Raw genomic sequence first — 13,201 nt, 5'->3', positions numbered from 1 at the left:
CCACACAACTTTCCATGGTTTACCCCAGACGCTTCACATGCCCTGATTCAATCCACTGACAGCACGTCAACCCCGGTATACCACATCGATCCAATTCACTCCATTCCTTGCCCGCCTTTCACCCTCCTGCATGTTCAGGCCCCGATCACTCAAAATCTTTTTCACTCCATCTTTCCACCTCCAATTTGGTCTCCCACTTCTCCTCGTTCCCTCCACCTCCGACACATATATCCTCTTGGTCAATCTTTCCTCACTCATTCTCTCCATGTGCCCAAACCATTTCAAAACACCCTCTTCTGCTCTCTCAACCATGCTCTTTTTATTTCCACACATCTCTCTTACCCTTACATTACTTACTCGATCAAACCACCTCACACCACACATTGTCCTCAAACATCTCATTTCCAGCACATCCACCCTCCTGCGCACAACTCTATCCATAGCCCACGCCTCGCAACCATACAACATTGTTGGAACCACTATTCCTTCAAACATACCCAATTTTGCTTTCCAAGATAATGTTCTCAACTTCCACACATTCTTCAATGCTCCCAGGATTTTCGCCCCCTCCCCCACCCTATGATTCACTTCCGCTTCCATGGTTCCATCCGCTGCCAGATCCACTCCCAGATATCTAAAACACTTTACTTCCTCCAGTTTTTCTCAATTCAAACTTACCTCCCAATTGACTTGACCCTCAACCCTACTGTACCTAATAACCTTGCTCTTATTCACATTCACTCTTAACTTTCTTCTTTCACACACTTTACCAAACTCAGTCACCAGCTTCTGCAGTTTCTCACATGAATCAGCCACCAGCGCTGTATCATCAGCGAACAACAACTGACTCACTTCCCGAGCTCTCTCATCCACAACAGACTTCATACTTGCCCCTCTTTCCAAAACTCTTGCATTCACCTTCCTAACAACCCCATCCACAAACAAATTAAACAACCATGGAGACATCACACACCCCTGCCGCAAACCTACATTCACTGAGAACCAATCACTTTCCTCTCTTCCTACACGTACACATGCCTTACATCCTCGATAAAAACTTTTCACTGCTTCTAACAACTTGCCTCCCACACTATATATTCTTAATACCTTCCACAGAGCATCTCTATCAACTCTATCATATGCCTTCTCCAGATCCATAAATGCTACATGCAAATCCATTTGCTTTTCTAAGAATTTCTCACATACATTCTTCAAAGCAAACACCTGATCCACACATCCTCTACCACTTCTGAAACCACACTGCTCTTCCCCAATCTGATGCTCTGTACATGCCTTCACCCTCTCAATCAATACCCTCCCATATAATTTCCCAGGAATACTCAACAAACTTTTTTTTTTTTTTTTTTTTGGTCTCCCACGTTTGCGAGGTAGCGCAAGGAAACAGACGAAAGAAATGGCCCAACCCACCCCCACACACACGTATATACACACGTCCACACACGCAAATATACATACCTACACAGCTTTCCATGGTTTACCCCAGACGCTTCACATGCCTTGATTCAATCCACTGACAGCACGTCAACCCCGGTATACCACATCGCTCCAATTCACTCTATTCCTTGCCCTCCTTTCACCCTCCTGCATGTTCAGGCCCCGATCACACAAAATCTTTTTCACTCCATCTTTCCACCTCCAATTTGGTCTCCCTCTTCTCCTTGTTCCCTCCACCTCCGACACATATATTCTCTTGGTCAATCTTTCCTCACTCATTCTCTCCATGTGCCCGAACCATTTCAAAACACCCTCTTCTGCTCTCTCAACCACGCTCTTTTTATTTCCACACATCTCTCTTACCCTTACGTTACTTACTCGATCAAACCACCTCACACCACACATTGTCCTCAAACATCTCATTTCCAGCACATCCATCCTCCTGCGCACAACTCTATCCATAGCCCACGCCTCGCAACCATACAACATTGTTGGAACCACTATTCCTTCAAACATACCCATTTTTGCTTTCTGAGATAATGTTCTCGACTTCCACACATTCTTCAAGGCTCCCAGAATTTTCACCCCCTCCCCCACCCTATGATCCACTTCCGCTTCCATGGTTCCATCCACTGCCAGATCCACTCCCAGATATCTAAAACTTATACCTCTGTAATTTGAGCATTGATTTGTCTCCATGGTTGTTTAATTTGTTTATGGATGGGGTTGTTAGGGAGGTAAATGCAAGGGTTCTGGAAAGAGGGGCAAGTATGCAGTCTGTTGTGGATGAGAGAGCTTGGGAAGTGAGTCAGTTGTTGTTTGATGATGATACAACGCTGATGGTCGATTCATGTGAGAAACTGCAGAAGCTGGTGACTGAGTTTGGTAAAGTGTGTGAAAGAAGAAAGTTGAGAGTAAATGTGAATAAGAGCAAGGTTACTAGGTTCAGTAGGATTGAGGGTCAAGTCAATTGGGAGGTAAGTTTGAATGGAGAAAAACTGGAAGAAGTGAAGTGTTTTAGATATCTGGGGGTGGACTTGGCAGTGGATGGAACCATGGAAGCGGAAGTGAATCATAGGGTGGGGGAGGGGGCGAAAATTCTGGGAGCCTTGAAGAATGTGTGCAAGTTGAGAACATTATCTCGCAAAGCAAAAATGGGTATGTTTGAAGGAATAGTGGTTCCAACAATGTTGTATGGTTGCGAGGCGTGGGCTATGTATAGACTTGTGCACAGGAGGGTGGATGTGCTGGAAATGAGAGGTTTGAGGACAACATGTGGTGTGAGGTGGTTTGATCGAGTAAGTAATAATAGGGTAAGAGAGTGTGTGGTAATAAAAAGAGTGTGGTTGAGAGAGCAGAAGAGGGTGTTTTGAAATGGTTTGGTCACATGGAGAGAATGAGTGAGGAAAGATTGACAAAGAGGATATATGTGTCAGAGGTGGAGGGAATAAGAAGTGGGAGACCAAATTGGAGGAGGAAAGATATTTCCCTGCCCTCATCCATTCCTGGTGCCACCCAGCCCAACAGGAAACAGCATTGCTAACTCCCCACTTCAGTGAGGTAGCGCCATAAAAAGAGACAAAAAAAGGCCACATTCGTTCACTCTCAGTCTCTAATTATTATGTGTAAGGCACTGAAACCACAGCTCCCTATCCACATCCAGACCCCACAGACCTTTCCATGGCTTACCTGACACTTCACATACCTTGGTTTAATCCATTAGCAGCACGTTGACCCCTTTACACCATATCGTTCCAATTCACTCTATTCCTTGCACACTTCTAAACCTTCTGTATGTATATTCAGGCCCCAATAGCTCAAAATCTTTTTCACTCCATCTTTCCACCTCCAATTTGGTCTCCTGCTTCTCCTTGTTCCCTCCACCTCTGACACATATATCCTCTTTGTCCATCTTTCCTCACTCATTCTCTCCATATGTCCAACCCATGTCAACATATCCTCTTCTGCTCTCTCAACCACACTCTTTATTCCACACATCTCTCTTACCCTTTCATTACTTAATCAAACCACCTCACACCACATATTGTCCTCAAACATCTAATTTGCAACACATAAACACTACTCTGTACAAACCTATCTATAGCCCATGCCTTACAACCATATAATATTGCTGGAGCTACTATTCCTTCAAACGTACCCATTTTTTCTATCCAAAATAACTTTTACTCCTTCCACACATTCTTCATCGCTCCTAGAACCATCCCCCATCCCTCACTTCTGCTTCTATGGTTCCATTTGCTGCTAAGACCACTCCCAGTTATTCAAAACACTTCACTTCCTCCAATTTTTCTCCATTCAAACTTACATCGCAACTAACTTATCCCTCAACCCTACTAAACCTAATAACCATGCCTTTATTCACATTTACTCTCAACTTTCTCTTTTCACACACTTTTCCAAACTCATATACCAACCTCAAATCATCCACTAGTTCTGTATGATTAGCCAACAACTGACTCACTTCTGAGGCCATCTCATCCCCAACAGATTGCACACTCACCCATCTCCAAAACTCTTGCATTTACATTCTTCAAAGCAAGTGCCTGATCGACATCCTCTACCACTTATGAAACCACAATGCTCCTCCCCAATCTGATGCTCTGTACATGCCTTTACCCTCTCAATCAATACCTCCCTATACAATTTTCAAGTAATACTCAACAAACTTATGCCTCTATAGTTTCAACGCTCACCTTTATCCCCTTTGCCTTTGTACAATGGCACTATACATGCATTCCACCAATCCTCAGGCACTTCATACAATGAATATCCTTGTCAACCAATCAACAAGTAACCCCCTTTTCTAAATAAATTCTACTAAAATACCATCCAAACCTGCCAACTGGCTGGATTCCATCTTTCGAAAGGCTTTCACCACCTCTTCTCTCTTAATCAAACCATTCTCCCTGACCCTCTCACTTCGCACACCACCCTGACCAAAACACCCTACATCTGCCACTCTATCATCAAACACATTCAACAAACCTTCAAAATACTCCATCTCCCTCACTTCATCACTACCTGTTATCGCTTCCGCCATGCCCCCTTCACCAATGTTCCCATATGTTCTCTCATCTTATGCAAGTTATTCACCTCCGTCCAAAACATCTCTTTATTCTTCCTAAAGTTTAATGATACTCTCTCACACCAACTCTCATTTGCCCTCTTTTTCAACCCTTGCACCTTCCTCTTGACCTCCAGCCACTTTCTTCTATAATCTCCCAGTCATCTGCACTCCTTCCCTGTAAGTATCGTCCAAACCCCTCTTTTTTCATTTTCGCTAACAACTTTACTTCTTCATTCCACCACTCACCACTCTTTCTTATCTGCCCATCTCCCACCTTTCTCATGCCATATGCATCTTTTGCACGTGCCATTCCTCACCCACTTTCCTCACATCATTTGCTCTAACCTTTTGATATTCTATACTCAATCGTTCCAGGTACTTCCTCATACACTCAACAAATCTTCACCTTCGCCTCCACAGGATAGTGATCAGACATCCCACCAGCTGCCCCTCTCAGCACATTAACATAAAAAATCTCTCTTTAACACACCTGTCAATCAACACATAATCTAATACTGCCACTGAACACCTTTCCTACTCACATACATAAACTTATGTATATCTCTCTTTTTAAACCAGGTAGTCCCAATCACAAATTTTTTTCAGCACACAAATCCATAAGCTCTTCATCAATTCCATTCACAACACTGAATACCCCATGTACACTAATTATACTCTCAACTGCCACATTACTCACTTTCGCATTTAAATCACCCATCACTAATACCCGGTTTCATGCACCAAAGTTGCTGACACACTCACTCAACTGCTTTCAAAACACTTGTCTCTCATGATCTTTCTTCTCATGACCATGTGCATAAGCAACAATAATCATCCATCTCTCTCTATCCACTTTCAGTTTTATTGAAATCAATCTAGAATTCACTTTCTTACACTTTATCACACACTCCCAAAACTCCTGTTTCAGGAGTAGTGCTACTGCTTCCTTAGCTCTTGTCCTCTCACCAAACCCTGACTTAACTCCCAAGACTTCTCCAAACCATTCTTCCCCTTCACCCTTGAGCTTCGTTTCACTTAGAGCCAGAACATCCAGGTTTCTTTCCTTAAATATACTACCTATCTCTCCTTTCTTCTCATCTTGGTTACATCCACACACATTCAGACACCCTGATCTGAGCCTTCGAGAAGGATGAGGACTCCCTGTTTGACTCCTGTTTCCCTTTTTTGAAATTGAAGTACAAGAAGGGGAGGGTTTCCAGCTCCCCTTTCCTGTCCTCTTTAGTCACCTTCTACAACACGCAGGGAATATGTGGGAAGTATTCTTTCTCCCCTATCCCCAGGGATATAGAAAAATTCATTATCACATCATACTATTTCATCTAGATAATATATATTTTCTTGTTATAATAAGTTATAATCGATGCGATTCATTGATGATTTTTTCATAACAGGAAAATTATAAATCTGAGTAATACTATCAACTGCATTAGTCATATGCAATTTTGTTAAGGTCAAGCAGGCAACTGCAATACCACTTCCACTTTTGCTGGAAACAACTCCTGCATCACCTTTGTTCACTTTCAGTGCTGGAAGAGTCAATGTCCATAAAACCACTCTCTACAGGATCCAAAGACACATCATCGTCAAGTAATTCAGGATTTTCATCTGCCTGGTCCTCTAAATCTAGCTAAACTCAACTCAATTTCCTTCCTAGAAAACTCACAAGAATGTGCTATCATTGGTATGGCTGAAGGATGACAGACTGTCGGGTGAAACTATTGTGCACTGCCACCTTGGCAACCACCCAAGCTTGGCATGCAGCCTTGAAATAAAGGAATGATATTCAATGTGTTCATTTACATCTAAAGAAATTACCGGGCTTGCATAAATATTCATCTAGAGGAGTTAAGGGGATGAACTTTTATGGGTGTCATTGTACTGAGCTAATAACAGGATATGCTTTCCTGGTACAAATCTATGTTGGCCTTTGTTTATGTTGGTGTTTTAGCATAAGTTCACTTTCACAACTTTTTATTGCATCCAAGGCCAAGCTAACTGGTCTGTACTGTTTAGGGTATTAGCTTGTATCCTCCTTTTAGTACTGATGTTACATGACATTTTGTGAATCTATGTAATTTTGCTTTCATCCAGGTTTTGCCTCAACAAAAACATCACTGATTTTGCTACTGATGTCTTTGTGTTCTTAAAAAATATGGCGGTGATTCTACCTGGGCCAAAGCAAAATTTTCTCTAAGCTGATATAATCCTCTGATTATATCATCTTCTAATATCTAAATATCTGTCAGTACATTTTCAATATGCTGGTTAAACAGATCATCATTCACTTTCAATTTCTCCTAGCATTTTGAGCTAAATTTGTAGTTCTATAAACATCCTACACATTTCTTTGGTGTCTTATCCATATTTTTCAACCACCTGCAAGGGTTTTTTTGTTCGTATAAGGAAATAGTAACCCTGGGTTTCTTTACGGGTTTCTTTCCATGTTCTATATGACTCTCTATTCATTTTCTGTTCTTAATGGGATTTCAGAATTTCTACATTTTCATTCATTTGTTTCATCAAAATATTTGTTTTTATCTCCTTCCTCACTATCGTTTTCTTCTCCATGGCATCTTCCACTTTCCAATTTTTCTTTGATATTGGCTCACTCATTAATTCTTCATTTCCTCATATCATATTTTTGTGTTTTGTTTCTGGGTTACTGCATCTGAGGCTCTCATTCAAAATTTTATTCAAAATCCTTTCGAAGATCTCTCTTCACTCAGATTTGTAATGGTGAAGATTCATGTCACTCACTTTGCTGCTATCATCTACTGCTGTATCACATTAATTATTTCTGTATTATAGGTGGTAGTAATATCTGTGACATGATCAAAAAGACTTGTATCACTTACTTTAATATCTGAAAACAAAGCCATGTTGCATGAAAAGATCTATCATCTTGTGATGTCTTATCAATCTATGGTTCACCTACAAAAGGCTCATTGATTCACAAAGATTAAGTAGTCTTTCGAACAGTCCTCTTTCACCTACTAATTCAATATTCTTTTCTTTGTAGTTGTATCTACATCCATAATCAACTCCTATGTTGCTGGGCTACATCTGCATGAGGATACACCACGAGTGTAGTCACCACTAACGAGGTTGCATCATTGGGAGTGCAGTATCATCAAAGACCTACTCATTCCAAGGGAGTCTGAATTGCATGCTACTGGAAGTAGTGCATCCTTGGGCTGCAGGAGTCTTTAGAAAGGTCCTAAATAACACCAGGACTCTTCAATATAAGTATGTCCCAGGGAAATTAAAATTACATGTTTTTTAGCCAAGATGACACGAGTAGCTGAGGCCCTAATCAAAGCGTGCAAGGAATAGAGTGAATTGGAACGATGTGGTATACTGGGATCGACATGCTGTCAATGGATTGAACCAGGGCATGTGAAGCATCTGGGGTAAACCATGGAAAGTTTTGTGGGGCCTGGATGTGGAAAAGGAGCTGTGGATTCGGTGCATTATACATGACAGCTAGAGACTGAGTGTGAACGAATGTTGCCTTTGTTGTCTTTTCCTAGCGCTACCTCATGCACAGGCGGGGAGAAGGGGTTTTCATTTCATGTGTGGTGGGGTGGCAACGGGAATGAATAAGGGAAGACAGTATGAATTATGTACATGTGCATATATGTATATGTCTGTGTGTATATATGTATATGTCTGTAAGTATATATATATATATATATATGTATGTATATGTGCGCGTGTGGACGTATGTGTATGTGGGAGGGTTGCGCCATTCTTTCGTCTGTTTCCTTGCACTACCTCGCTAATGCAGGAGACAGTGACAAAGTATAATAAAAAAAATATGTATATATATATAGAGAGAGGGAGAGGGAGGGAGAGGAAGGGAGAGAGAGAGAGAGAGAGAGAGAGAGAGAGAGAGAGAGAGAGAGAGAGAGAGATGCTCTGTGGAAGGTACTAAGAATATATGGTGTGGGAGGCAAGTTGTTAGAAGCAGTGAAAAGTTTTTATCGAGGATGTAAGACATGTGTACGTGTAGGAAGAGAGGAAAGTGATTGGTTCTCAGTGAATGTAGGTTTGCGACAGGGGTGTGTGATGTCTCCATGGTTGTTTAATTTGTTTATGGATGGGGTTGTTAGGGAGGTGAATGCAAGAGTTTTGGAAAGAGGGGCAAGTATGCAGTCTGTTGTGGATGAGAGAGCTTGGGAGGCGAGTCAGTTGTTGTTCGCTGATGATACAGCGCTGGTGGCTGATTCATGTGAGAAACTGCAGAAGCTGGTGACTGAGTTTGGTAAAGTGTGTGAAAGAAGAAAGTTGAGAGTAAATGTGAATAAGAGCAAAGTTATTAGGTACAGTAGGGTTGAGGGTCAAGTCAACTGGGAGTTAAGTTTGAATGGAGAAAAACTGGAGGAAAAGAAGTGTTTTAGATATCTGGGAGTGGATCTGGCAGCGGATGGAACCATGGAAGTGGAAGTGAATCATAGGGTGGAAGAGAGGGCGAAAATTCTGGGAGCGTTCAAGAATGTGTGGAAGTCGAGAACATTATCTTGGAAAGCAAAAATGGGTATGTTTGAAGGAATAGTGGTTTCAACAATGTTATATGGTTGCGAGGTGTGGGCTATGGATAGAGTTGTGTGCAGGAGGGTGGATGTGCTGGAAATGAGATGTTTGAGGACAATATGCGGTGTGAGGTGGTTTGATCGAGTATGTAATAATAGGGTAATAAGTGTGTGGTAATAAAAAGAGTGTGGTTGAGAGAGCAGAAGACGGTGTTTTGAAATGGTTTGGTCACATGGAGAGAATAAGTGAGGAAAGATTGAACAAGAGGATATATGTATCAGTGGTGGAGGGAACGAGGAGAAGTGGGATACCAAATTGGAGGTGGAAAGATGGAGTGAAAAAGATTTTGAGTGATCAGGGCCTGGACATGCAGGAGGGTGAAAGGCATGCAAGGAATAGAGTGAATTGGAAAGATGTGGTATACCGGGGTCGATGTGCTGTCAATGGATTGAACCAGGGCATGTGAAGTGTCTGGAGTAAACCATGGAAAGTTCTGTGGGGCCTGGATGTGGAAAGGCAGCTGTGGTTTCGGTGCATTATTACATGACAGCTAGAGACTGAGTGTGAACGAATGTGGCCTTTGTTGTCTTTTCCTAGCGCTACCTCACACACATGAGGGGGGAGGGGGTTGTTATTTCATGTGTGGCGAGGTGGCGATGGAAATGAATAAAGGCAGACAGTATGAATTATGTACATGTGTATATATGTATATGTCTGTGTGTGTATATATATGTATACGTTGAGATGTATAGGTATGTATATTTGCGTGTGTGGACGTGTATGTATATACATGTGTATGTGGATGGGTTGGGTCATTCTTTCGTCTGTTTCCTTGCGCTACCTCACTAACGCAGGAGATAGCGACAAAGCAAAATAAATATAATAAATAAATAAATATATATATATATATACCCTAGCCTGAGCCAGGTATCCATTTTATCGACTGCTGCAATCAATATTCAAACCCATGCGCTCGACCCTGGGCGGCCCGTGAATGCATCATCTGGAACACTAACCACTACGCCTCTCTCCAGCCACTGAATACAGTGGAAGTCAAACTCTCCAGCCCTTATAATTGTAAGATCCTGTTTTCCTTTCAATATTTCTTTAGCATTTTTTAAAATCTTTGGAAGGCATTTTGCTTTATTTTTTGTGGTCTACACAATTTAAAGTTTATTGTGTTTATGGCTAGAATAATCACTATTATCAACCCCTTAACTCCTCCAGACATGTATTTATGCAAGGCCTAGCTAGCTATACATAAACATAAGCAATGATTTTCAGACCTCCATTTCAAGGCCTGAGTGGTTGATGATGTACCAATGTGCAATATTTTTCCCCACGGTAAGTCACCCTCTTGCAATGCCAAAAACAGCACATTCTCTTGAGTTTTAAGAATGATACTGAACAGCTTTAGCCAGATTTAGAGAACCAGGCAGAAGATGATCCTGAATTACCTGAAGATGATGATTTGTCTTTGGAGGGGGTGGAGTGATTCTTTGGATACTGACTCCTCCAGCATTGAAAGCTGACCAAGATGAAGCAGGGGAAGGTGATTGTGGTATATGTGGAGGTGGTGTTGCCAGCACTTTCTTTCCTGGTGCAGCTGATAATTTTACAAAATTAATTCTGCTGTCAAGAAAAAATCATCAATGAATCACAACGGTTATCACAAGAAAAGATTTATCACATAAAATAAAACAGACTGTAATGATAATACAATAAAACAGAATGTGATAATAATCAACAATCAATTTTTTTTATCTTAACATTATAATTAGAAACCAATCCTCCTTATCCAAACATCCATCATCTGTGTACACAGCTAGGAAGAAGCTAGATGCACAACAACTAATCCCCATGTAAAGTTGTAGACAAAGGAAGTTTCCAGAAGCACAACTAACCCCCAATATCTTGTCTGTTTCCTCGACAGAAAAGAAACTGCTGATGCTCGGATGAGCTATTTTTGGATAAATATTTTATTGTATAGTGGGGAAGCTATGTCAGCAATGTGGGAGGTATGGAGAGGGATAATGGCAGGGTGAGTACTTGGCAGCACTGAACAATGTTATCTATCATTCAACATGTGACTGCTTTATCTGTATACCTACAAGTACCTACAATGACATTTTGCTATGGAGGTAGGGCCAATGTGTTCCACTCACCACTCTCATGATAAAGGTGAACCCAAGGGTTTATAAGAGAAGGGGGACATGTACAGTCTATTGAGTAGGTGAGGGTGAAAGGTGTGTCAGTTACTGTGTGCTGATGACACCACTGTTGGCAGATTTGAGATTCAGCCGGCAGAAGCTGGTTTCTACGAGAGCCTACTGAAGCTGTTTTCTAAGTCTGAGAGTGAGTAAAAGGTGAAAGTTGAGAGAAAATGAGGGAAAAGCAAGGTTTGGCAGATGAGAGAGAAAAGTCAGTTGGAGTGTGAGTTTAAATGAAGAGAGCTTGGAAGAAGTGGAGAGTTTCAGGTGCCTTGGAGTAGATATTGACAGTGAATGGAAACATAGGAGCTCATGTGGATCATAGGCTGGGTGAGGGGACAGAGGTCTTAAATGCATTTAGTAATGTGTGGAAAGAAAGGTCACTTTCTGTGAGGGCAAAGATAGTTATGTTTGCTAGTGCAGTGGTCCATATAGTGCTATATGGATGTGAGGCATAGTTCTTTGATGAAAAAATGCAGAAAAAGGTAAATGCAATGGAAATCAAATATCTGAGGAGTGTTGATCAAATAAAAAAATGATAGGGCAAAAAAAAGAGGTGCTGTGGTAGAAGGAGTATGAATGAGAAAGTTGAAGAGGATGTGCTGAAGTGGTTTGGTCGAGTGGAGAGGATAAGTGAAAAGAGGACAACTACGATAAACATGTTGGATGTGGAGGAACAAGGAAAAGGGGGAAACCGAGTAGAAGGTGGAACAATGGAGTGGAAAATGCTTTGAGATTGGGCCTGAACATGCATGACGGTGTGAGGCATGCAAAAGATAAAGCGAACTAGAGCAATATGGTATACAGTGAGCGATATGCTATCAAAAGGGTGAACAAGAGCGAGTGAACCTGCTAAGGGAAATCAAGGAAAGGTTTCTGGGGCCTAGTAGTGGATATAGGTGCTCTGGTTTCCATAAATCATACATGACAGCTAGAGGGTGGAAGTTGGTATATGAAGCAATTTTCTTCATCTATCTGGTACTAACTTGAGAAACAGCAAAAAGGTACAAAAAAATCCATAAAACAACATTGGGATTACTATACCTTCAAACTTACCCATTTTTGCCTTTCCAGATATCATCCTCTCTTTCCACACATTCTTCAGTGCTCTCAGAACCTCCACCTCCTAACCCACCCTAAGACTCGCTCTCACTTCCATGGTTCTATTTGCTGCAGTGTGCATTCATGGGTATCTAAAACACTACACTTCCTCCAAATTTTCTCAAGTGAAATGCAGAACCCTATTAGCCTATCCCTCTGTCCTGTTACGCCTTTATGTGATAAGTATTCTGAGAAACAGAAGGATTCAAGTGTGGTAATTATGGATCTGGAGAATGGATATGATAAGGAGTAGATAGGGGTGCTTGGAGAAGGGTGTTAAATATATATGTTGTGGGAGAAAAGCTAAAAGAAGTGAGAAGCTTCTGTCAAGGAAGTCAGGCATGTATGCAAGAAGGATGGAAGGAGGGTGAATGGCTCCAAAAGAGGGTGGGTTTACAATAGGAATGTGTTTTGTTACCATAGCTGTTTAATCTGTCTGTGGATAGGGAGATAAGGAAGGTAAACCCAAGGATTTAGGAGAGAAGTGGCAGGTTTGCAGTCTGCTGGGGGTGGCGGGGGGCTGATATACAAGTCAGTTACTATTTGCTAATGATACAAAGCCATTGGCAGATTTGAGAAAGACCCTGCACAAGCTGGTTTCTGAGGTTGAGAGAGTGTGTGAAAGGAGAAAGTTAAGAAAAATGTGAGAAAAGTAAGGTTATATCAGCTTAAGCAATGGAGAGAGAAATGTTTGTTACGTGCATGTTTGAATGGAGAGAACTTGGAGGAAATGGAGAGTTTTAGATACTTGGGAGTGGACATAGCAGTAAGTGGAAACATGGGAGCTCAATTC

General features: G+C 41.5%; 1 protein-coding gene across 6 annotated transcripts in view; it reads right to left on the bottom strand.

The window, feature by feature from the left end:
- Positions 1-13,201, bottom strand: part of BRWD3 (bromodomain and WD repeat-containing protein) — a 385,638-nt gene that overhangs the window by 284,714 nt on the left and 87,723 nt on the right. The window contains exon 2 of one of the 6 annotated variants that reach the window (XM_071688836.1): positions 10,555-10,726. The exons of 4 other annotated variants lie outside the window; for them this stretch is intronic. In XM_071688836.1, coding sequence (XP_071544937.1) covers positions 10,555-10,619 — 65 coding nt within the window. In that variant the 5' untranslated portion in view covers positions 10,620-10,726. Of the gene's footprint in view, positions 1-10,554; positions 10,730-13,201 lie in introns of all 6 variants that reach the window. One more of the 6 variants, XM_071688835.1, reaches the window with a different exon arrangement.

This window comes from Panulirus ornatus, chromosome 46 (genome assembly GCF_036320965.1).
Source record: "Panulirus ornatus isolate Po-2019 chromosome 46, ASM3632096v1, whole genome shotgun sequence".
In the NCBI taxonomy this organism is placed as follows: Eukaryota; Metazoa; Arthropoda; class Malacostraca; order Decapoda; family Palinuridae; genus Panulirus; species Panulirus ornatus.
This window is presented reverse-complemented; position numbering and strand designations above follow the sequence as displayed.